General features: G+C 41.1%; 1 protein-coding gene across 1 annotated transcript; it reads right to left on the bottom strand.

Annotated features, from left to right (window-relative positions):
• Positions 1–583: 583 nt before the first annotated feature.
• MCM2 (minichromosome maintenance complex component 2) lies at positions 584–23,007 on the bottom strand. Its single transcript, XM_060766192.2, has 16 exons — positions 22,880–23,007; positions 20,450–20,637; positions 18,802–18,977; positions 15,705–15,968; positions 14,831–15,050; positions 13,186–13,393; positions 11,274–11,408; positions 10,421–10,612; positions 9,118–9,211; positions 8,238–8,488; positions 7,338–7,464; positions 6,996–7,108; positions 5,197–5,439; positions 4,083–4,265; positions 3,619–3,774; positions 584–1,519 (listed from the first exon to the last, which is right to left on the bottom strand). The coding sequence occupies exons 1-16, from the start codon at positions 22,883–22,885 to the stop codon at positions 1,409–1,411; spliced, it is 2,667 nt and encodes an 888-aa protein (XP_060622175.2). The 5' UTR covers positions 22,886–23,007; the 3' UTR covers positions 584–1,408.
• Positions 23,008–26,889: the final 3,882 nt, after the last annotated feature.

The raw sequence follows: 26,889 nt of genomic DNA, 5'->3' as shown, positions 1-26,889 counted from the left end.
CTGGTTTTCTCCAAAGGTTATGGATGCTTTCCCAAAAGATAAAGGGTTGAAAGTCCACATTTCATGGTCCTAGTAGTTGGACAGAGGATGAAAAGCTCACATTTGGTTAGGAAGTGGAAGGATATATGCCAAGAGCCCCATCCGACTGTTAACACCTGATAGTTCAGAAGGAGGCAATGTAACTACGTTTTGTTCTGTCATCGCTATTTCAATCTTGTAAAAGTTACAGAAGAAGCACTGTATTTCTTTGATACCAAGACACCACCAATTTTAAGATGCATATTAAATTCAGTACCACCAATAGAACCCCTCCCCCCCATTTCCATTTCAAAAATCTAGAAAGTTCCAAATGGCTGTGCATGCGCAGAAGATAACCCATATGTGCATTTTTCAGACTCCACAAAGAGGAATAGAGGAAATACAGTAAATGAAGAGATGAGCAATTCACCAGGAAGCTTGTGGAGACAGTCATCGACCCATGCTAGAATACCCACCGCCCTTACAAATAGGGAAAAGCCTGCCAATCCGCTACGGAGCCAGATTTAGACATCAATACTCTGTTAAAAAAAGTAGAACCAATACATTTTGCTATCGTTGCAAAAAGCTGTTCCTCAACCTTTATTTCCTCCATACTAAAACTTCTCCAAATCTACATCCTCCTGGGCAGACACGTAACAGCCTGTGTGTTCGGAATTTTTTTAATATGATACATATCGTGGTGAAGGGAAGGAAGAAGGCCCCCAAAGGGACCATTTCAGTTTTCCATAGGCAAGCATACAAACTGCATCGTGGCATATGAACCTGTGAAATGACTTACGAGAAGCTTCAGCTGCTTTTATCACAAGCGTGAAAATTGTTTCTGACTCCACGTCCCATTTCCCTGTGGGTGATCTGTATGTTAAGTTCATATCTAGAGACACCGAAGATATTTCCCTCACAGGGAAAAATGCATGGAAGTAAAAGAGACAAAGGAAGTTCAACTCAAACGTACTTCTTCCTCATGTATTCAAATGACCCCTGGTGATGCCCAGTAAAAAAAGGGCACAATTTCCAGACAATTCAATGGTTCCAATGAACAATTCTTGGAACAGATTTCCTTGCTGTGATTGCTCTACCCCCCCCCCCCCCCCAAAGTCAGATTTTAAGACTGGGCCAGCAGGAAACCACCTCTTTGTGAATTTCCATTCAACAAGCTCAACTACAATTAAACACATAGAGGAGTTTTGGGAGTTGGGGATGTTAACTCCTCGGCCCTATTCTGTTCTATTCAGAAGTCCTTCAGGAGAGCTTCCAGATCTCTTCCCGTGATACCTGGAGGAAAAGAAAATTGTTTGTGTGTTGCTGCATGGCAAGATAAAGCAAAGCCCCTAATTCTTTTCCTCTGCAGTCACTTAGGAATTCATTGCTCTCAGAATGCCTGCACAATCAGTTTCCGCTTCACATCACGGCTGAATCTGTTCATCTTGAACAATTCGCTGTCGTAGAAGGCAGAAAGGTTGTGGATGTTGATCTGGCGAGCCTGGGTAGAGAGATGGAGAAAAGGGGAGACTACCTGTCAGACACAGACACAATTGCGAGGCTCCACAGCCTGAACGCCTACTCATTTAGAACAAAATAAACGAGTATCGTAGAGAGAGACATCATTATCAGGACATTATTCAAGTCCAAAAAAGGCAATTCTGCAAGAGTTAATGTAGAGAAGTTACGAGACAAGCACACACTAAGGTCTATGTAACTGTGGAACCCACATCTGAGGTTTTACTTGCCCATGCCTAAGAAAAAATGGTCTCTACAAATCTTTTAGTTCTTCTAGGCCAGGCCTAGGTGAACTCCGACTCTCCAGGTGTTTTGGACTTCAACTTAACAGGCTGCTAGGAATTGTGGGAGTTGAAGTCCAAAATACCCAGAAGGTCAAAGTTTGCCCATATATGGTATGACTCCACTGAAAGTTAACATAAGAGTTGTGTTGGAAGCCCTAGCAAATTTCTAGTGAAGACATCACAAAGAATCTCTTGGTCCTCCAATACAACTCTATGGTATGCTGGAACTAGACATCGGGTAATTTAATGGTGCTCCATCATATCCACAATTTCAATTTACAGTGGTCCAGCAAGGAACATAACTATCATAAATACAGGGTCTTATTTTATGTGTCCAATATCTGCCTGATCTTGCAGACATGGCTACTTGTCATCATGACTATATGCAAATATATAAGGAATAATTTCCTGATGGCAAGAGCTGTTCAAAAGTGAAAGATGCTGCCTTGGAATGTGTTGGGATCTCCTTCTTTGGAGGTCTATAAACAGAGACTAGATGGCCATCTAAGTTGGTCTTTACGTGAGGGTTCTCTTAGATTTTTATATTTGTATTTACTGTTATTGAGGCATTGGATGTTGGAATCAGCCCTGAGTCCCCCAGGGGAGATAGGGCAGAATATAAATAAAGTTCATTATTATTCTTATAATCATCATAATCATCACCATCATCATCTATCAGGAATGCTTTGCATATCAGACCACTTCTCTGATCCCATGCTGTGAGAGCTGTTCAGCAGTGGAGTGTGGTGGAGGCTCCTTCTTTGGAGGCTTTTAAGCAGAAGCTGAATGGTCATCTGTCAGGGCTGATTTGAATGCAATTTTCCTGCTTCTTGGCAGGGGTTTCGACTGGATGGCCCATGAGGTCCCTTCCAACTCTATGATTCTATGCCTTTCATCTTTCTGAACCAAATGGAGTCTGTCCAATTTTTATGTCCAGTCACACTTCTATAAACAATTCTCCTCTCATTGTTGTTGCGTCTTCAAGTCAGTTTTGAGTTATGGTGACCCTATCACAAGATTTTCTTCCCAAGATTTGTTCAGAGAAGGGTTGCCTTTGCCTTCCTCTGAAGCTGAGAGAGTGACTCGCCCAAAATCAACCAGTAGGTTTCCATGTCCAAACCCTGGTTTTCATAGTTGTAGTTCATTACTCAAATCGCAATGCTACACTGGCTCTCATAGCTGATATGTAATTTTTGAATTTTCTCCTTGACCACAACCCACAACATTTTCATTTCATGTTAAAAATGATAGGCATAGATTCAGTGCAAAAATATCCAGCCAATGACTGAGGCGAACGCGCTCTCCAGAGGACTATGGTTGAATATCTTGGGTCAGCCATGGGCAAAATGCAGCTCTTAGCATCTCTCACCACTGGCTATAACTATGGGAATTGCAGTCGAAGAACCTCTGGAAGACAGTACTTTTCCCACCCTAATCATTCTCCAGGAGATGAGTACCTGCCATATTCTGTGGGCATAAACATTTATCCATATGGATGCAATGTAGTCACAACAAATGCAATCTTCTCTAGCTAGCTTTATAGTAAGCTTTCTAGACATCCTTGGCTCATCTCCGCTTTGTGAGGCTTTGTGCAACCTTTCGGCAGAGGTGAAAACGGACACCAACTTTAACAGCTCTTCTAGCATTTTGTGCTTTTCTTTACTGGTTGTCAGCTTTCACCTCCAGGCCCTTTGTCAAAACTCAGAGGAAGAAACGTAGAGAGCTTTAGAAGAGCTAGATGCAGGTTCTCAACACAATGCATTGAAGGAGGGATGGGGCAGAAGAAGTTCCCCATTACCTTATCGGCCAAGTCTTTCTCTGGCACTTCAATGGAATCCTGCTGAGCCCCGTAACGATTCCTCTGATACATCACTTGTTCCGATACCAGCTGCTTCAAAATGAACAGCAAGAGTTCATTATTATCTCGCCTGAAGGCGAGGTATCGGGCAAAAGTCTGCAAAGGGGAAAAAGAAAAAGTTGAAAGAGGGAAAGAGTCTACACTCCACTAACAGTTCAAAAGTGTGCCTGTGGGGAAAAAATGGCAAGCAATGTTACAATACTCTTTAAAATAGGAATGGGAAAAAGCATGTTTCACATGTGGCTCCCAAAACCCACTTGAAACCTAGTTTAGGACCAAACCATAGATCCACTTCAGAGGGCAATGAAGTTTAGAATTCTGTTGGTCGGCATCACTTATCCCCAATACAGCCTTTAATAAATACACCCCAATCTACCCAGCCCAAACAATCACATCCCACACACCTTCCTCATGCTTCTCATGACACTAAACTTCTGTGTGTCAATGAAACTCTCAAGCATAACCCTGATGGCCATGTTGACATCGTCTTCCACCACATAATCCCGCAGGTGCATGCGCGCATGTGCCTCTGCCATTCGGATCATGGACTCAATGTGTCGCACTGTGATGGGGATGCTTCCGGTTGCCTGTGGAAAGAGGAAAGGAGTTGACCAACTGCCAAGTGCTTTCCTTTCTGCCCACCTTCTACTTTAAGGCACTTTTCAATTCTGTGAATGTAAAAACCCAGTGAAACCAAAGCCGCAAGAAGCTAATAATAAAGCAGCTCTATTCCAAATGGATCAATGAAGGGGTACTATGCCATCTGCTGGCAAACTGAAGACAAGCAACACTCTACTATCAGTTTACTTAAATCGCTGCTCCTTAAACTATGGGCTTCAGCCACACATGGGGTCCCCTTAGTTTAATGTGGAGGTCCCAAAATTGGCAACAGTAAAGCTTTTCTGAATGTCACCCAGTGACTGTTTAAGACATTTATACAAATCTGTTGTGCAGTGTTTACAGTGGACTCTGCAGGAGATGCTTCATAAAAAGGAAAATCAGCTTGTTTTGCAAATCAGTAAATGTTTGGTTTTTATAGCTATTTTATACCTATATACATAAACATTTCTCGGGCCCAAAGGGGCCACGAGTGGAAAGGCTTAAGAAGCTGTGACTTTGTTAGTACCTCCTCACCAAAGAAAACTTTATTACATTTATAGGACAAGCATAAGACTACAGGTGGCTTAAAGGCACATGGACATGCACATGTGCTCCAAACCGAAGCACTAATTATCCTCCTGGTTCACTATCAGGCCTCTTCTACACTGCCATCTAATCCAGATTATCAAATCAGATCATTCACTTTATCCGCTTTGAACTGGATTATATGAGTTTATACTGCCATATAATCCAGCTCAAAGCAGATAATCTGGATTTTATATAACAGTGTAGAAGGGGCCTCAGAGGCAGCGGTTCAGTGCCTGGCACACATATAGATTTAATATTCAGTTCCTCTCATTTTCTAGCAACCCATTTTCCTACATGTAGATGTCTTCCTTTTTTCTGTTGAATTCTTACCATGGATTCTTTCCTCAGTTCACTGTACATCCTGGCCACTTTGTCCTGATCCATCTGGTTGAGTTTTGGGTGGACTTTTTCCTTTGCATAGATAATGTATTTTTTCAGGATCTCCTGGGGGATGGGCTCTACGCCATAGGTATTTGGGAGGACAATCTCTTGGGAATCTCCATTCACAAGGTCTTTGTTGTTGGGGTGATGCTTGATGTGGCTGCCGACCACAAACCGAGCCAGCATCTCATCCTGAAACAAGGTGTTGGATTAGGGAACACGTACTCAAGCCATTAGATTTGTCAGGAAGAAATCTCAAGAGATACTGTGTATACTTGAGTATAAGCCTAATTTTTCAGCCCTTTTTTAAGGCTGAAAAAGCCCCCCTCAGCTTATACTCGGGTGAGGGACCTGGCAGGAAGACCTGGGGCTGAAAGAAGGGCATAGTAACCCATCTCTCCTTCCTTTCTCATGCAGTGCACACCTTCCTCTCCTCCTCTCTCGGTGCGATACATGCTTTCCTCTCCTCTCTCAGCGCCAGTCTTTCCCACTTTTCTTTATTCATATACACAAAGCATTTTCTCCAAAATATATGGTTAAAATAAACTATGGATACATGAGCACATTTACATTGAATAAGGTTAGAATAATGGTTTAATCAGAGTTGGACACTCTTAGCTTAAATTATAGTTTTATGTAAATATTCAAAAACATTTAACCTACTGATGCCTCAATTAATGCAATTTTATTGGTATCTGTTTTTATTTTGAAATTTACCAGTAGCTGCTTCATTTACCACCCTCGGCTTATACTCAAGTCAATATGTTTTCACAGTTTTTTGTGGTAAAATTAGGAGGGCTGAGTGAAAAAAGATAAGACGCTTTTGAACTGTGGGGCTGGGGGAAAATTCAGAGTGCCTTGGACCACGAGTAGATCCAACCAGTCCATACTTCAAGAAATAAAGCCCAATTGCTCATTGGAGGAAAGGATAGTAGAGGCAAAGATCACGAGGAGACAGGAAAGCTTAGAGAAGACAATTATGCTGGGGGAAATGGAAAGAAAAAGGAAGATGGGCCAAACCAAGGGCAAGATAGAAGGATGGGATCCTTGAAGTGACTGGCTTGGCTCTGGAGGAGCTGGAAGTGGAGATGACCATTTGGGAGCTCTGGCATGGGGTGGTCCATGAGGTCACGAAGAGTCGGAAGCAACTGAATGAATAAACAATAGGTCCTTTGGCTTATATTTGGGTTGGTTTATACTCGAGTATATATGGTAAATCTATGAATGAGCCAAACCAGACAACTCATAAGACAGAACACAAAAGGGAGCAACACGGCCCCAGGATGATATTCAAAGAGTTTGATGGGCTGGTCTATCTTCTAAGTAACCACACTTACTCAAAGTGTCTGCGCTATTCCACCAGTGTCTGTAAACATAGTATACATAGTATACAGTAATTCAAACACTTATCATGGGCAAGTCTATCTTCTAAGTGATCACACTTACTCAAAGTGCCTGTGCTGTTCCCCCAGTGTCTGTATACATAGTATACATAATATACAGTAACACAAACACTTAACATGGGCTGGTCTATCTTCTAAGTAATCACACTTAAAGTGTCTGTGCTATTCCACCAGTGTCTGTATACATAGTATACAGTAACACAAACACTTAACGGCTCCCATCTTGCAAGCTCTCCCATCTCCCATCCTCCTTGATGCACTAAAACTGTATGGCAGTAGCTCCATTCATCAGTCTGCCCTTGTACCCTCCCCATGTAAGAAGTAAAAGTGCAAAAAAGTTAATACCTGAACAGGATCCACAGTGTCTCTGACCACACAAAGGATATCGAATCGAGATATGATGGGTTCCGTGAGATCAACATTTTCTGAGAACGTCAAGGATGGATCATAACGCCCACCTAGGATAAATAAAGAAACCAATTGAGAGATAGAGTTTAAAGTAGCCTTGCGGAAGTAACCCAGCACTCTCCTTTTTCTCCCCTGGCCCTAGTCTACTCTTTGACCCACTGATTATAGATAAAAAATATTTCTTCCATTGTTTTCAAAGATGTGCCAATCCACGTGAGGCAGTTTCAGTCACTACCAAGCTGAAGGAGCTTCTCACTTCCACAACCCTCGGTGCCATACCTATGGGGTTGGCTGCAGCAATAACAGTGCATCGTGCTTGCAGAGATGTGACAATGCCCGCCTTTGAGATAGAGATGCTCTGCTGCTCCATGGCTTCGTGGATGCTGGTCCTGTCCTGATCGGTCATCTGAAGAATCAACAACAGGTTTTAACTCTGATGGGCTCATCTATGAGAATGAGATATACATTTCAAGGCGAACCTTAACGTCTCTGTGCAAGGTGCTGGACTGCAATACGTAGTAAGAGCCTGACTAAGTTTTGAGATTCTCAGCGGTTTTCTTTCAGTCCTACAAGCTAGCTTCCTGGCTCAAGCACTGGCTGGGAAACTTTTAGCTGGCTTTTTTAAGCAACTGACCCAGTGATATCATGGCCATCCAAGGAAGTTACTTAGCCCATTTTGAGTGAATGGCTGTTCAGGGGAGCTTTCTCCCACCACCCCACAACTGGTGTTTCCTTAGAACAGGCCTGCATAACCTGCGGCCCTCCAAGTGTTTTGGACTTCAGCTCCTAAAATTCCTGACCATTGGACCTGCTGGCCAGAGCTTCTGGGAGTTGGAGTCCTAAACACATGGAGGGCCACAGGCTGTGCAGGCCTGCCTTAGAAAACTGATGTCTTAGAAAGCTCAAGAAGTATGCAACTCAATACCTCTGGATCCACAAACTACGGCATTTCTACCACTATGGTGAAGCAAGTCACTCTTGCATCCTGGGCCCAGAATCAAATCAGAAGCCTTGCCTATAGCGGCAGAAGGAGATGGCCTCAAATCCAACTTTTCCTTCCTCTCCCCTTCCCAGTTGCCAGTTAGATAGACTTTGCCCTGTACAGTCTTTAGCTATGATGCGTAACATCTGTTTTGCTCCTTAAGTCATACCCTGCCGTGTACTCAGAAGGATGCTCACCTTGTCGAATTCATCTATCAGGCAGACTCCCCTGTCCGCCAGCACCAGGGCACCTGCCTCTAGGGTCCATTCCTTGCTGACCGGGTGCCTCTGCACATAGGCGGTCAGACCGACAGCAGAAGCTCCCTGGCCAGTGGTGAAGATGGCTCTGCTGGATACTTTCTCCACGTACTTGAGGAACTGAGACTTGGCTGTTCCAGGATCTCCACAAAGCAAGACGTTGATGTCCCCACGGACCTTGTGCTTTCCTCCTAAGGCATTTCAAGCAATTTAAGTGAATGAAGTGCTAACTGGTGTGGTGAAGCATTTGGAGCAGAACTTACTAACATTTTCTTAAGTTTAATAACCCCTGACCAGAGGAACCATATTTTTGAAGGCCAGTGAATGCAGAATGTCATTCTAAGTTGATGCATTCCCATGCCACCCAACAGCCTAAAAATCAGTTCAGTAGAACCAAGAACCGAACAGAAATGTATACAGATTTTTCTTATTTATTTTTATTTATTTACATTTATATCTCACCCCTCTCAATCTTAAAGTGGACTCAGGTCAGCCTTACAAAGGCAGCAATTCAATGCCATTTATTAATACATCAGTAAATAAACAAAAATGTTAAGACCAAACCCATTAAAACATGAATGAAAATCACCCGATCCAAATCATATTCCAGGGTCTTGCTCATTTACATATACAAAGTTTCCAACAAAACTCTAAAAATTTCAGAATAGACTCATATTTTGAAAGGGGCAGGGGCCGTTTTTGGAGAAATGTACCAAAAATGAGGAATATGGTCTTTCATTTCTTCAAAACAACAACAACTGTAGCACAACAGGGATTTCATATTGATCCCACCCATTCTAAATGTAACACTGCAACCTACCTGGATTTTTGGGTTCTCCTCCAAACAAGGCTAAGGCCAAGCCTCTCTTAATATCTTCATGTCCATAGATTGAAGGAGCAATACTGGCAAAGATCTGAAAGCAAAAAGTTTTCAGAAGTTTATCCTTGGTACCAAACATCCTGTATGTAAATGATATGCCTATAGGCGTGAATGAGAGAGCAAACCATGTTTTGCAATGGGAAGCTGTTCAAAAGCCTCTCAAAATGCCAATTCTTCTGGGGAATATCACTATGCAACAAAATTTAAAAATATATCTGTTCTTGTTTTGAAAGTGTTATTTCCTGTTTAATTGTGTGATACTTACTTTGAAGGTAGTTGTTTTACTCCAGAAACTTCGTTTTTGTGACTGCCACAAACCATGTTGAATTGGTTGAGACTCAATGAGATACTTATTAAAAACCATAGCAAAATATGCAGCTATAGTTGCATATTGTAGTTTGATAAACTTTCCCCATGTTTTTATGATAGAACCAACTAAGAAATTACATTTATAAATCAGGAACAAAAATTGTGTTACATAGTGTATTACTCTTATGCATGGGGAATATATGAAGGGTGTTAATCCTAATATGTACAGGATATTAAATTGCATTTAAAATGCTCAGAAAAATTAAAGGGCTTGGCATCACATTAAAATAATAGTGAAGGAGTCATCACTCAGAGGTACTCCACTTCTTTTCTGGTAACCAATTCTTATCTGAATCATAGTTTAGCTCTATACAGATTGGGTTGCTGTGAGTTTTCCGGGCTGTATGGCCATGTTCCAGAAGCATTCTCTCCTGATATTTCGCCTGTATCTATGGCAGGCATTCTCAGAGGTTGTGTGGGTGAAACATCAGGAAAGAATGCTTCTGCAACATGGCCATACAGCCTGGAAAACTCACAACCACCCAGTGAGTCTGACTATGAAAGCCTTCGACAACATCTATGCAGATTCTTTCTAATTTAAACACTATCTGTATCAAGGGAAAAAAATGCAAATATGCCATGAATTAATGCTGGCAGAAGAAAGGGAGTGATGGGATAATTTCTGAAACAACCCACATTCTCATCTACCTTGGAGTAGGATTCACACAACTCTCCAGCTGTTGCACTACAACTCCCATTATCCCTCACTACTGGCTATATGGGCTGGAAGCATGGAAGTTCAACAACATGTTCCTCTCCCGATTTAGAAATCATCCCTTTTCAGAAGCAAAACTACTAATCACACAGAAAGTTTGACCTAGCAAACTGTTCAACGCATGTCATGCCTTGTTTCCATCTCTGGTTCCCAACTCACTTTCTCTCCAATCTGTTCATCCTTGGACAAGCCTACAAGGACCTTCATATCTTCATCGGTGAGTTCCCCAACAGCGACCTTGTTATCCTTTTTGGCAATGTGATTGGCCAGGATGACTGTGGCGAACACTGGAAACCCATTGGCTGTGTTCAAAGAACCGTCATAATTATTATGGTATATTCCAGTTAGCTCCTGAAAGGCACGAAAAAGGCAATATTATTCAGTTATCAGAACCATTATTTGCAATTCAGAGAGGCAGAGAGGATAAATCAGTCAGCTCTTGTAAGTGCATATATTACGTGAATCGACATTGTTGTGGCATATGCATTACCGAGTCATTGAGGGAACAAAAGCTGTGAACTCTATTCAACACTGTTTATAAAAGTAGTTAATGCAGAGTGGTGTGAGCATTGCCACTCTGTGAAAAAATGATATAAAGGTAATGCTTGCAGAAAGAACAAATGTATTGTGATATGTAGGACACCTTCACACAATCTCTGCAGTTTCTAATGGTAAAAATCCCTATAAATGCTACAGTTGAAGCCATTCTACTGTTAGCATTACTAAATACATTACTGACAACTGCCAGGATGCTTTGGAGAGGTTGAGGAGCTAAAAAAAGAAGACACAAAAGTTAAAATTTCAATTTTTCTGCATATTCTGCATGTGCACCATATTGCCATTGTTATGGATTTCAATAAGTTGCCTTGCCAATATTCTTCTTTCACAAGTTGGTACTGCTCTTTTTAAGGTGATGCCTTCTTGCTCATTTCTACGTGACCAGACTGCATTTTTAAGATTGTGTGAATACCCCACAATCTCCCCGGACCTCCAATTCTGAGATGGGACTTACAATCTCATCTCCTGGCTTGCAGCTGTCAACCAGGTCGGCGAGTAGAATGGCATCCTTTGAGCGAGGGAGCCGGCCAGCAGCCACCTTCCCAGGACTCTCCTGGATTTTGATGCGCTGGTAGTTCTGGTACACCGTCTGTGGGGAAAACAATATGCATTACTGGACCTGGTTTAAAATTACCTGCAGAACCTAGTGGCTTGAATTTTGCATGTAATTTGTTTCCCTTTTGCAACCCCCCCCCCAAAAAACCCACAAACAAACCCAGAAGCAATCTCAGACCTTGAAAACCAAAATTTCACAATACTGGAAATGCCACTAATTGCAGGAAAGCTTTGCCAGAAGGCATCTATCTCTACTAGAAGCCCATAGTGGTGCAACAGGTTAGGTCAATCCCTTGTGCTGGCAGGATTGCTGACCAACAGGTTGGCAGTTTGAATCTGGGGTGAGTGGGCGAGCTCCCTCTGTCAGCTCTAGCTCTCCATGCAGGGACGCGAGAGAAGTCTCCCACAGGATGGTAAAACATCAAACATCTGGGCATCCCCTGGGCAGCATCCCTGCCAATTTTCTCACACAAGAAGTGAGTTGCAGTTTCTCTAGTCACTCCTGACACAAAAAATATATCTTCCTCTACTGTAGAATAGTCTAATTCAGCGGTTCCCCAACTGTGTTCCACAGAACACTATGTTCCACAAAAGCATCATAAAAGTTCTGCGAAACAGATTTTCAAACAAATATTAGTACAATGCCAACTATTTCATTTACTGTCTCAATATTAGCTATTTTGCAGTATTTTGTACTACAATATTGCTATCAGGTATGTAGTGGCATCACATTTGAACATTTTATTTGCCATCTGAACAAGGGTGATTCATATGTAGTCAATTTTTCACACTGAGTCCACATTATTTTTTAAAAATATATTATTTCTTGTACAGTTTTTGAGGTGTAAGGCATTTGAGATATTTGGATATTATTCATAAAATATCAAGAGTAAAAATTACTACAAGCTAGGTTTTTTTTATAGGAAATTGGGAAATGTATTTCAATCAGGGTAAAATAATCCAGAATATATATTTTGATTAAACAAATCATTTTTAATTGATTTTATATTGAATGTAATGTTTTTAAATGTTTTTAATGCCTAATATGTATTGATTTTAATTTTATTTTAATGTTACTGGAACTGTATGTGTTTTAAGGCATTGAGTAATTTCCTATATGTAAGCCCCTTGAGTGCCCTTTGGGATAGAGAAAGGTGGGGTATAAAGAAGGTAAATAAATAAACCAGGGATAAAGACAAGAGTTCCAAGAAAAATAAATGTCTTCTGAAGGTTCCATGATTGAAAAATATTTGGGAAACTTTGGCTTGATGAACAGCTCACTTTTGTGTTACAGGGGCAGGTAACTTGTAACCACCCCCAGATATCACTGAAACATAATTTGCATTGTTATTCACTACTGGCTAGGACTGATGTTTGGGTTAAAATCCACCATCATCAGGAAGACTAAACATTTCCTATGCCTGCTTTTAAGGGAAACAAATAATACTAAGGTTTTCCATCTTGCACCTCAATACTGACAGTCATTTAAAAGTGTATAATTACGAGAAATAGCATCTTATGACTTGCGCTCATGTGATGAACTGTCAGAATAGTATATAGCTGCAAACTGACAAGAATAGTGGAGTTTAGGAAACATACCATAGGCCAGAAACTAATTCACTATGAAATGTCCATGCCCAGCAAACAACTGCATTCCCAAAACACGAACAACATCATAATGGTCAAAAACATGCTTTTACTTTAAATGGAAAGAACACCAGCCTCCAAGATATCCAGATATATGCTACAAGTCCATGGAAATCCTCAACAGAAAAGTGCAGTACAATCTAATTCGTCTAGGGTCAGCTTACCTCCTCCATGTTGATTTCAAAAGGGCCTGCAGATTGACACTCAGGACAGGAGCCTGGTTTTACCTCCTGGTTTTGGGACTGTGAGAAAGGCCCCAGGATGAAGCTACACTTGGTACAATTGTATTTGACCATGCTGAGTTGGGGGAGGACTCCAGTGCAGCTTGTCACAACCCCACTTGTCCGGATCAGCTGGTTCAAGTGAAGCTGCCTAAGGGAAAAGGAAGGGAAGGAGGATAAGCCGTGTTTTGGAGATGTAAACATAACTACAGTCCTCTCTCTTTGGTGACCAGAGCATCCAAGCATACTGCATGGGAACTGCAGCAAAGGAGCCTGGGAAATAAATGTATTGAGAAAACACATTTGCAGCCTCAAATGAAGCAAAATGATGCCATTAACAGCACTGCTATCTAAAGACAGAGAAGGGAAAATATTTCAATTCCTGTGTTTCCCCCAAAAAACAGGGACAAATCACCCACCCTTTACAGCAGTGATTCTCAACCTGTGGGTCCCCAGGTGTTTTGGCCTACAATTCCCAGAAATCCCAAGTAGTTCACCAGATGTTAGGATTTCTGGGAGTTGAAGGCCAAAACATCTGGGGACCCACAGGTTAAGAAGCACTGCTTTAGAGCCTTTTGGAATTGGGAGCCACTGAAGGGCTCTGTGAAAGTCATCTTGAGGAGGACTGCATGTGGACCTCTGAACAGAATGACTATTTTTTGTTGTATGCCTTCAAGTCATTAGCTGGTAGATTTCCACGGCTGAGTGGGAATCTGAATTTTGGTCTCCAGAGACAGATTCACACTACTACGCCATGATAACTCCCAGAAGGATAAACAGTCTGAATCAATACATAGGTTCATATGCAAGCATTCTTCAGAAAATATTAAGCAGGAATAGTCATTCCTCTTTTTTGAAGCAAGCATTCAAAAATGGTTGATTTATAATTCTACTGTGATAGTTTATAGCTGCACCAATGCCAACTGGCTTGAACTGGTTTTGCCTCTGGTGGAAAACATATTTAAATCCAGCAAAAAATTTAATTTGCCTTATTTTCTATTGTGCTATTGTTATGTCAATCTATTAGGTTTTTGATATTGCTGTTATGTATTATGTTTTTATTTTTGCTTTGGTTTTTGTATTGTGTTTTTATTTTCTATTAGGTTTTTGATATTATCATTAATGTATCACGTTTTATTTCTATGTTTTTGCATGTTTTAACTCTCTGTAAGCTGCCCCGAGTCCTGTTTGAAGAGGGGGCGGGATATAAATAAAGATGATGATGATGATTATTATTATTAAAGTTGGACATTTAGCAGCACAGAAATTCCATTTTGGGAAACCAACAGCAGAAAATCTTGAACTACAATTTTATCAGAACCAACAATTCTAAGCATCCTTCTTTCAATGACACCAGAAAGACTTCTTAATAGCCATGTTACAATTGGAGTATTAATGTGGGACACAGAAAAACTGCTGTTAGGGAAGATTGCAATTTAGCTCCTAGATACATGCTCTACAGAACCAGACAAGCACCCGTTTCCATGCTTAGTCATATATGCTCCAGCCAGTGACAGTTCATTCAGGAGTGGGTGCATCACAGACCAGGGCAGAGCTGCTTGTCATCAGAACCAAACTGACTCCTTACCTGAGTGAGCGTAGCTCCTCCACCAAAGGCAGATGTGAGATGCGGACGTGGATTTCCTTAGCAATCCGGTCATATTTGGGGTACATAGCCAGCACTACTTCCTTGGCTGCTTCATCAAAGATCTTCAACATTTCAGCTGGGGCTTCTGGAAGGAAATAGGCAAGGACATGCTCCCGGGCAGCCAGATCTTCGTAATTCACCACCAGGCTCTCTCTGTTCTCTGCCAAAGGAAAATAAACACATTTTGGACAAAGTATCACAAAGTTCAGCCTACTCCCAAAATTAACACAATTGCAAACCTATATACATTTACCAGAAATATGTTCCCTTTAAGTCAATAGGACTTCTGAGGAAGTATAGGACTGCGCTGTAAATTGCTAAGCAAATCCTCCTATACATTATAATACATACATCCATAATAACACATAATTATGCAACAATATTTGTTCATTTCTGAGTTAACATGCAGCATATTATTTGATAGCAATATTAAGAATACAAATTATTCTAAATATCAGATATAACTTTTTCTGGTGCTAATTATTTCAACTTTAAGTCTATCAGTGATAGCTATTTTAGTAGCAACAATAAGAATGACTTTTGAACCAAAACCTAATCTATAGGTTTTTCTTTATTCTTATATAATATGTGAAATTGTATTTTGTTTCACAAATAAAATTTCCCGAATTCCAGTGATAATGTTTAGATTATATGAAACACAGATGCTTCTTGGCATACAATAAATTATCCTTTAAAAACTATCACATGTCCTACTGCTAAATCTCTACAGCTTCCACAGGAAAATAATTCAAGTTATTGTAAGCTTGTGTAATTCTTTCTAATGTAGTTTCTCCACGTTTCCTCATGATGATACCTTTGCACATGTCACTGATCCTCTCTTTGAAGACATTGTGTCCATGCTCGTCCACGTGAGTCTTCAGGAAGTTCTTGAAGCGGTGGTAGATCTCCAGCCGAGGAGCTGCCATGGACACCCACTCCCTCACAGAGTGTCCCTTCATATCTTCCAGGTTCTCAATGCTCTCAATCATGTCTTCATCTTCATCTTCCATGCCATCTGCAGCCCGTTCAACTAGACGCCTCTTCCGCGAGGGACGGTCCTCATCTTCATCGTCACTCTCTAGTTTTCAAAGATAGATGATCAAAAGAGACAGATCAAACAGCATCATCATCAGAGCTGTTGACAATACCAAGCTCATTTTGCCTTTATAAAGTGCACCAGATTCATTGGTTCAAACTACAGAGTTGCCTGGAGCCCACCTTGATGGAATTTTAATGTCAAGCAAAGGTATTTTGATAGGCTCTTTATTCCCTCCTTTTTGCCTGCTTTATGTTTGTTTTTACTCCTTTTGACTCCTTGTATAGTCAGTGTTCCTTTTATACTCTGGTCTTTTAAGTTTTAATTCCTTCCCTTGCAGTTTTGAAATTTTTCCAACTGCCCTGGAAACAAACTGAAAGGTTGTAAAACAAATAACACACTTCTGTTGCAAGATTGGGGAACATGTGTAATTTTAGGCATTGTTGGATTGTAATTTTCTACTTTAAAGCTTTTGAAACATTTCTTGTTGGTGACATACTTTTTACATTTGCATCATTTTGTGACACTAGCAAACTGGGGTTAAATCAACCCCTTATAAGAGATACAGATACACACAGAAACTGCAATAATGAAATGTATGGGACCACAACATATCTCATGAAAATCTTTCTTTCTTTCTTTTTTTTTTTTCAAAAAAATGTGATTTATTGCTTATTTAACAGACTCAAACATGTCTCACTACATTTGCATGCTGCAGCCAATACACGAAAGTATCAAGACACAGAGTTTGAAAAGTTCTAGTATGAATAGTCAGTGGGCAGAAATGGTGGCAGCTATAGTATAAATCTGTAGGACTACACAGTTCCTACTGGTGATCTATACTATCATATATACTTCAGTATAAGCTGACCTGAATATAAGCCAAAGCACCTAATTTCACCAGAAAAAAACTGGGAAACCGTATTGACTTGAGTATAAGCTGAGGGTGGGAAATGCTGCAGCTACTGATACATTTCAAAATAAAAATAGATACCAATAAAATTACATTGAAGCATCAGTAGGTTAAATGTATTGTCGAAGGCTTTCATGGCTGGAATCACTAGGTTCTTGTGGGTTTTTTCGGGCTATAGAGCCATGTTCTAGAGGCATTTCTCCTGACGTTTCGCCTGCATCTATGGCAAGCTTCCTCAGAGGTTGTGAGGTTAAATGTTTTTGAATATTTACATAAAACTGAAATTTAAGATAAGACTGCCCAACTCTGATTAAACCATTATTCTAACTTTCAATGTAAATGTATTTATTTATCCTTCCAATAATAATAGAGTAAAATAATAAATGCAGTAATAACAATAATAAAGTAAAATAATGTAATAATAGAGTAAAATAATAAATGAAATAATAACAATAATAAATAGAGTAAAATAATGAATGCAATAACAATAAGATAGAGGAAAAAATAAATGTAATAATATTAAGAGTAAAAAAAATAAATGTAACGAAAATAATAATAACAACAGAGTAAAATAATAAATAACCTTGACTTGAGTACCTACTGAGGGGGGCTTTTTCAACCTAAAAAAAGGGCTGAAAAACTTGACTTATACTCAAGTATATAGGATACTTAGCACAGAGGAAGAATACCTGAGACACAACTCCAAGGAATGCTGCAGCTCTAGAAAGCTAAATGGCTACTAACTCCCAAGATTTTCACCAAAAGTATGATTACTGCCAATAAACTGCAAACCGTTTGTATGGTTCAACAGACAGTCAGCCCTTTATCTTCAGAAAGGAAGGGAATGGGATATTATTGAATTCTGGCTGCAAGGACATTAAATGGGGTAGCAGGAGATAAAAGAAAATAAAGGCGGATGAGCCACCTGAGACTGACAGACCTCATATAATAAATTTCTATGCCAGGCGTATCACGTGATCTTTTGAAAATTATACAGAGAAAATAATGTGAATCAATATAATAATAGATCACAAACTGTAATTTGATTTCAAGCAAATTGCCAATGTATGCTATTCATCAACTATTGCATCCCTTGTTTTATTAAGTCAAGCAATGTAGTGACCACCCCTGTTGCAACTTCTAGACGAAATGTTCATGAGCTTAAATCCCATTAAAGGGACTACAGAGATCATGCTTTACAGACTTAATTAACAACTATAAAAGTGGGACATACAATAACATGTAAACTACATAATTTACTTGAACTTCCGACTCTCTTCAAGAGGACTTGCAGCTAGGTAAGAGTTCATGGATCAGTTGCCATTATATTATTCATAATAACACTATAAATATCATCAAGGAATTATCTGTGTGTGCTAAATAGAAGAATTTTCTGTTGGGGAGAACTCCCAAAAATACAGCAGAGCATCCAAAATACAAAAACAGGACACTTATGGTTGAGCATTCAGCTCACAGCAAGCTGGTAAAGAATTTAGAGTTTAGGAAGCAAACATGCAGAGTTCCATCTTTAAAATTACAAAAGGTTTATTTACAAAAATAATAACTATATATTATTCTTAATAATAAAGAACTGGGCCTGAGCTACTCGAAATCCATCTCTCTAGGATTCAAAAGAGGAAAAAAATCTCTAAGCACATATCGCTCCTAACACAAGCCGAGAGAGATCTCAAAACACACTAAGTTGTAAAAATAGAAGATCAAAGACAAAAGGCATGCTCCTGCAAAGTATCCATTCTACATAAGCAATCCAAGTGAGAACAGTAACAGAGAGAAGAGAACAAACAGATACATTCAAGCTGTCATACAGGAGACCGGGTGTGGGGTGGAGTTCCCTCAGTTGATTCTAATCTAACGAATCCTCACTGAGGACTGCAGACTTGGGCAGTGTGGGGATGAATTCCAATACTAAATGATTATGCACCAGAAAGATTGCAAACATACCATATAGCAGACCAGTCCTCATGCGGCCCAAGCCATGGCCCAGTTCGCGGTCCCTCTGCCTCATGGCCCGCTCTGCTGCCTCCCTTTGACTGGCCGTCAGTTCCTCCACGTCTTCATCATCCTGGGCCAGCCCTTCCGGTGAATAGACATCCAGCTCTGGAATAGGCCGGTAATCCCTAGACACCACACAGAGAGCTCAGACTATGCTGTGCTTTAGCGATGACATTACATTTGCTTTAAGGCTCTGGCCCCAACAGCTCAATGACTGCACGGCATAGTGTGAGTGAATATGAAAACATCACTTATTTTACAGAAACACTGCCATCCTCTCATTCCAAACCCATGAGATGTTCACACGTGAGATCTTATCTTTCATAAGAATTTCGGGCATGAACTGTGCAGTTGCAATTGTACAGTCTCAGCCTGCACTTCATAGATGACATCTGCATTTGCCTCACGTCAAGTCATGACATAAACGACTGATTCCAATGGACACTCATTGATCAATCTCGATGAGTGCTCATGTGTATGTTGAAAAGGTCTTTAAGAATAACTGTATATACCAGATCCTTGGGACATGTGCATAGATAATTATTATAAGTGGTGCAGCATTCTACAAGTACCACTGACATTTCTTTTACATAAAAGCATCAATTTATGTGGTGCACCGCAATATTCAAAACCATACCCTAATAAAAACATCTTATACCAGAATGGAAAGATACTGGGTACCGTAAAGCATGGGTGCAATCAAAAGACTTTAAAAGAAGAAGATAGCTTTCTGAGACTGTATCTACACTGCCATATCATGCAGTTTGAAATTGCACTGTATGGTTAGTGTAGACCAGGCATAGACAAACTTTGGCCCTTCATGTGTTTTGGACTCCAACTCCCAGTTTGTGGTAGTTGAGGTCCAAAACACTTGGAGGACTGAAGTTTGCCCGTGCCTGGAGGGCCAAAGTCTGCCCATGCCTGATGTAGACTCATATAATTAACATCTGGGAACATCAGTATCATGATGCTCATCTTGCAAATCAGTTTGGAAACAACTTTCAATATATATTGAAATGTGGATCTGTAGTCAGGACGCTTGGGCATAACATTGCTACAGCTGGGTGAGAGGAGGCAACCGTAAAAAATACTGAGCAGAAGGACTGCCTCTTAAGTAGAGCAATCTTTCACCCACAGAGGCCAATCAGATGGCTATGAGAAGCTGATAAACAGGCTTCGAAGGCCACAGTCAACACTCAACCAAGTTCTTGAGCTATCTCACATCAGAGCTAATATACATCATCACAACTTCAAACCATTTCTAGCAACTGTTATCTATCTCTGTTTTATGCCGTTTCTTTCTTGAGCAAAAATTATTATTAAAAACGTCTGGAATACAATGGTACTGCCAATTCTTAGGTTTACTTCCAACAATAAATTCTGATGGAATAAGGTTCAGCTTCCATAATACCTGACCATTTAAAACAAACCTTATTTAATTTAGAAATAAAGGAACATAACCAGAGACAGAACGTTTGCCTCTTCAAAACACATGCTTTCACAGATGTCCAATTTCCAGCCATATCAAGCATCACCCTCATTCTGCCCCCAAAGAAGAGGCCCCAGCAAGGACCCAAAGACTGTGCAAGCCCTCTACCTTTCCATCCCATCTCCAATGAGGTCTTCTCCATCTTCTTCATCTTCATCTGGGAGCCCCTCAGTCCCAAGGAGTCCTTCCGATTCGTCTGCAAAGGGAGGCAGGTCTCTCCCAGGGCTGGAAGTGAGGGCGTCTCCTCGACGAGAGCTAGCCTGGGGGCTGGTAACCACGTTCGACTCGGAAGAATCCTAAAGGAAGTTGTAAAGCTACCATCAGTGAGGAATGTCTTAACTTTTACCAACTATTCCTTGCATTTCCTTGCTTTTCTCCATCACTTACTTTTTAATATATCATGGGTAGTCAGCCTCTCCCGGGACTGTAAGAGGGTTTTGTGAGACCAATCACCCTCATTGCCACATGTTTTTGAGGAAATTATGTAGTAATGGTGGGGAGCATATTTTCGTTCTTGCAGACCACTGGTGATCCACAGACCACAGTTTGGGAACCACTGCTAGAGCTTAAAGAGCCGTCAGAATATGCATCCTATTCGAAACCCTGTGGCTGCCTCCTGCAGAATTTTGGGGCTTGTAATTTAGAGAGGGGCCTTTCAGATGCTGAGCCAAAGAGGACCTGGGCCTCACTAAACTACAAACCCCAGAATTCTGCAGGAGGCAGCCACGGGGTTTCAAATGGGATGCATATAATTTGCCTACTCTTTAAGCTCAAAGACATGGCGTCTTAGTATAGGTCAAGCAACCCTTATCCAGAATCCCCAAATAGCCCAGAATATAAAACTGTCCACATGTGTGGCTAACATTGTGATGCCTTTGCTTTCTGGTGGTTCAATGTACACAAGCTTTGCTTCATGCACAGAATAATTTTGAAACGTTTGTGCATAAAATTACCTTCAGGATATACATATATAAATAAATTTTATATTTGTTTATTTATTTATGTCCTATATTTATATACCACCTTGCTCAGCCTGGGGGGGGGGGCAAGGCGGTTTACAACTTATAGTGGTAAAAATTCAGTGCCAACATACATGTAAAAAGAAAAATCATAATAACTAAGCACTAATATATAATTATAAATAAAAATCACTAAAACCATTAAACATGAGACATTAAGATTTAAACATTAAAACAAAACATTAAAATATCTCAATATAAATATTAAAATCACATGATCCAAATATTAACATTTGGGTCCCATCTCCAAGATTTGGGTCCCATCTCCAAAATATTTTATTATATACAGCATATGCAAATAGAGCTACTCTAAAATCCAAAATAACTAATAATAGCTGTATTCCCAAACACCCCTGGACCCTAGCATTTCAAATAAGGGATACCCAACCTATGGCACTATATAACAAAATTTGAAAAATAATTCTGTTCCTGGCTTGAAAGTGTTATTTCTTGTTTAATTGTGCAGCACTTACTTTGAAAGTAGTTGTTATACCCCAGAAACTTCATTTTTGTGGCTACCACAAACTATGTTGAATTGATTAGGGACATTGTGAGATATTCATTGAAAAGCTATAGCAAAATGTGCTGAGGGGGTCCCGCAAAAACAAAGTTTTTGCAGTTTAATAAACGTTTCTCATGTTTTTATGATTGAACCAATTAGAAAATGCCATTTATAACCCAGGAACAAAAATAATGTTATGTAGTGTAGTTCAGGCATGGATAAATCTGGGCCTTCCAGGTGTTTTGGACTTCAACTCCCACCATTCCTAACAGCCTCAGGCCCTTTCCTTTTACCCCTCAGCTGCATAAGTGGCTGAGGAGTAAAAGGGAAGGGCCTGGGGCTGTTAAGAATGGTGGGAGTTGAAGTCCAAAACACCTGGAAGGCCCAGATTTACCCAAGCCTGGTGTAGTATGCTGTAGTTTATGAAAGTTTATGTTGCAAAATGACTTTCCACCTGGACTAGAGAACAGAAGGAAACGCACAAACCCTGGTAGGGCTTGCTTCCATGTAGCTGTGCACAAAACTACAGCCTAGGGTGCATCTACATTGTAGAATTTATGCAGTTTGACACCACTTTCACTCTCATGGCTGAATGCTATGGAATCCTGGGAACTGTCTTTAGCCTGCTTTGCCAGACACTGCAAATGCCTAACTAAACTACAACTCTCAAGATTCCACAGCGTTGAACCATGGCAATTAAAGCGGTGTCAAACTGCAGTAATCCTACTGTGTAGAAGCACCCTAGCGTGTAGTTTTGCCCTGCACCTTGCTGTCTTTGAACAGGAGCCCAGATATTCACACCCACAACCCCTCTCCCTTTCAAACTCTAGAAAGTACAAAACATTCAAATGCTCAATAGATTTCTCCCAAAAATCCTTCCAAAAAAAAGCTTCTAGCAAAGGAAAAGCAGGAGAGGAAAAAGTTCCATGGTTTGGACAAAACCTTTAAATGTAATGCTAAGTAAGAAAAGTTAAGCTTAAGGATTTTCCTCTATAAAAAAGTCCAGTCCCAACTCACCGCCATTATTTCGATAAAGGTTCACAAATCCGCAGAGCTTTCCTCTGTGCTTGCTTGGCTCCTCCAAGTGCACTCCCAGGGCCAGGCTGAATTCCGCGGGAAAGACGGTCACATGGTGCAAAAGCCCGCGAAAGCTCATGAATAATGAATAAGAGAGCTCCTCCTGAATATGCAAATGTCGCGCTTCCTCTTCCGGAGCGCATGGAACCAAACAGCGCCCCTGCTGTAAACAGTGATCAGCAGGGCGCTAAGGAAAGGCCGCTTCCATACAGCCCTGTATCTCAGAATATCAAAGCAGGAAATCCCACATTATCTAAATGTGGACTCAGATAAGCCAGTTCAAAGCAGACATTGTGGGATTTTCTGCCTTTATATTCTGGGATATAGGGCTGTGTAGAAGAGCCCTGAGTCCACACTGCCATATATTCCAGTTCAAAGCAAATAATGTGGGATTTTATTCAGCTGTGTGGAAGGGACCAAAGACAGATGGTATTTAGGATGCAAAATTATCAGTGCATCAACACTGCAAAATTACTCCAGTTTACTTCAAACACTGCATCTTAAGGCTATGGAATCATGTGATTTGTAGTTTTACAAGGTCTTTGCTCCTCTCTGCCCAAAAGGGCTGGATTTTCACCAAACTGCAAATCCCAGGACTCCATACTATTGAGCCATGGCAGTTCAAGTGGCATCAAACTGCGTTAATCCAACTGTATAGATGCACTCTTGGTGTCCTATTTATTTTTCTCTTTCGCCCTCCATTCGTACCTCTTCAAATTCTACAGCACTGCTGGTCACAGCTGACCTCCACCTGGAGCGCTCAGGGGCCAGGGCTTCCCACTCTGCCTTTCACTCTAATTGTTATGAAATAAATTGATTTATTGTGCTATTTCATCTTTCTAAAAATATACTGACTTTTATGAAATGCCCTGGTGTTCATGACATGAAGGATGGTGTAGAAATGTCTTAAATAGGCAATCTAATACTAAATGACCATGGAACAACAGACTGGTTCAAGATTGAGAAAGGCGTACGGCAGGCTGGTATACTGTCACACAACGTATTCAACTTGTATGCAGAACACATCATGCGATGTGCGGGGCTTCAGGAATGCAAGGCTAGGATGAAAATTGCTGGAAGAAACATTAACAACCTTAGATATGCAGATGACAGCACTTTGATGGCCGAAAGCGAGGAGAAGCTGAGGATCCTTCTAATCAAGGTGAAAGAAGAAAGCGCAAACGCTGGGTTGCAGTTAAACATTTTAAAAAACCAAGATTATGGCAACAAGAATGACTGACAACTGGGAAATAGAAGGAGAAAACATTGAGGCAGTGACAGACTTTGTATTTCGAGGTGCAAAGATTACTGCAGACACAGACTGCAGCCAGGAAATCAGGAAACGCTTACTTCTTGGGAGGAGAGCAATATTCAATCTTGATAAAATAGTAAAGAGTAGAGACATCAGACTGGCAACAAAGATCCGCATAGTTAAAGGAATGATATTCCCCATAGTAACCTACGGATGTGAGAGCTGGACCATAGGGAAGGCTGAGTGAAGGAAGATAGATGCTTTTGAACTGTGGTGTTGGAGGAAAGTTCTGAGAGTGCCTTGGACTGCGAGAAGATCCAACCAGTCCATACTTTAGGAAATAAAGCCTGACTGCTTATAGGAGGGAAGGATAGTAGAGGCAAAGCTAGTGGTCTTTGCTTCTTCCAGCACGCTGACGTTTGTCCGCCTGTCTTCCCAAGAGATTTGCAGGATTTTCCGGAGAAAATGGTCCTCCGCCATCAACTCCGCTGGACTGGTCACGTTGTCCGGATGCCTGACCACCGTCTCCCAAAGCAGTTGCTCTACTCTGAACTCAAGAACGGAAAACTGAATGTTAGTGGACAGGAAAAGAGATTTAAAGACGGGCTCAAAGCCAACCTTAAAAACTCTGGCATAGACACTGAGAATTGGGAAGCCCTGGCCCTTGAGCGCTCCAGCTGGAGATCAGCTGTGACCAGCAGTGCTGCAGAATTTGAAGAGGCATGAATGGAGGGCAAAAGGGAGAAGCATGCCAAGAGGAAGGCGCGTCAAGCCAACCCCGACTGAGACCGCCTTCCACCTGGAAACCAATGCCCTCACTGCAGAAGAAGATGCAGAGCAAGAATAGGGCTCCACAGCCACATACGGATCCACAAGAATACTGGAAGACAATCCTCCTCGGAAAATGAGGGATCGCCTAAGTAAGTAAGTAAGTAAGTAGAGGCAAAGATGAAGTACTTTGGCCACATCATGAGAAGACAGGAAAGCTTAGAGAAGACAATTATGTTGCGGAAAATGTAAGGAAAAAGGAAGAGGGGCCAACCAAGGGCAAGATGGATGGATGGTATCCTTGAAGTGACTGGATTGACCTTGAAGGAGCTGAGGGTGGTGGCAGCCAACAGGGAGCTCTGGCATGGACTAGTCCATGAAGTCACAAATAATCAGAAGCGACTGAACGAATGAACAACAAAAAATACTAAATGTAATAACTTCCTTGTAAACACAGTTACTGTAACTAAAGTGGTTAAAGACTCCAGAGAATGGATGATTGATTGATTGATTGAAAACATTTATCTTCCACCCTTCTCACCCCGAAGGGGACTCAGAGCGGAGTACAGCATATATACGGCAAACATTCAATGCCGGGACAAGAATTCATATACGCATACATAAACATTTAAAACATTTAACTCAATATTAAAATACACTGTTCAAAACCGTCTTGGTCATCTGTGTCAAATCTACTTGGTCTGGTAATCTTTCCTATTGCTGCTTTATTGCCCTGTCCCGAAAGCTTGGTTCCACAGCCAAGTTTTTACAATCCTTCTCACCATCAACCCCATACACTCTACAAGTGACTTAAATTACAACTTCCTTCATCCCCAGCTATTCTAATTGGGGATTTATTTATTTGTTGTGTCAGGGCAGCCAGTCAATTATATTACATTTCTAACAGAACAAAGCAAACAAACAGACAAAATACAAAAAAATTGTAAGTTTGGTGGTTGATTAAATGTCCTTTGACCAGTATCTGGCCACTTGGAGTGCTTCTGGTGTTGCCGCAAGAAGGTCCTCCATGGTGCATGTGGCAGGGCTCAGGGTGCAATTCAGCAGGAGGTCAGTGGTTTGCTCCTTTCCACACTCGCATGTCGAGGATTCCACTTTGTAGCCCCATTTCTTGAGGTTGGCTCTGCATCTTGTGGTGCCAGAGCGCAGTCTGTTCAGTGCCTTCCAATTCGCCCAGTCTTCTGTGTGCCCAGGGGGAGTCTCTCATTTGGTATCAGCCATTGGTTGAGGTTCTGGGTTTGAGCCTGCCACTTTTGGACTCTCGCTTGCTGAGGTGTTCCAGCAAGTGTCTCTGTAGATCTTAAAAAACTATTTCTAGATTTAATTGGGGATGATGTAAGTGTATCTTAACTGTTCAGTAACAGGCTCATAGCATTGGGAATGGTCATTCTGCCAACCTTGTTAGTGATCAAACAATGCTGTATAAAATCCACTGGAATTATATGGCAGTGTGGACTTAGATAATCCAAAGCAGATAATGTGGATGATCTGCCTTGATATTCTGATTATATGGCTGTGTGGAAGGGCCCTAGGAGGCTGTGGTTTCAGAAAAATATAGAATTTGATATTGGGGGCCCTTGCACACTGCCCTATATTCCAGAATATCAAGACAGAAAATCCCACATTATCTGGGTGTGGACTCTGATAACCCAGTTCAAAGCAGATATTGTGGGACTTCCTGCTTTGATATTCTGGGATATAGGGCTGTCTGGAAAGGCCTGGGATAAAAGCAGGTTTTGCGTTTCTACTTCTTGTTGCCCCAATGAATGAGCTGCTCCTTTAAGGCCGCGCTCTTTCTCCCCTTCAAACCCCGCCTCTCCTTTTTCCCCATTGGCTCATTTCCTCCTTCCTTTCGCTTTTGAGCCAGGCTGCTTCTACGTAGCTGTCTCCGGATTGGCTTTCGGCTCTAGGG

Source organism: Anolis sagrei, chromosome 2, assembly GCF_037176765.1.
Source record: "Anolis sagrei isolate rAnoSag1 chromosome 2, rAnoSag1.mat, whole genome shotgun sequence".
NCBI classification, from domain to species: Eukaryota; Metazoa; Chordata; class Lepidosauria; order Squamata; family Dactyloidae; genus Anolis; species Anolis sagrei.
Note: the sequence above shows the minus strand (reverse complement) of the source record. Positions and strands in the feature narration are given on the sequence as shown.

Coding starts and splice junctions, on each gene's coding strand:
- MCM2 (XM_060766192.2), bottom strand. Junction 18,978..20,449: donor ATTGGAGATGGGATGGAAAG/GTAGAGGGCTTG, acceptor TGTGGTGTCTAG/GGATTACCGGCCTATTCCAG. Junction 3,775..4,082: donor TCATGAGAAGCATGAGGAAG/GTGTGTGGGATG, acceptor TCCCCTTTGCAG/ACTTTTGCCCGATACCTCGC.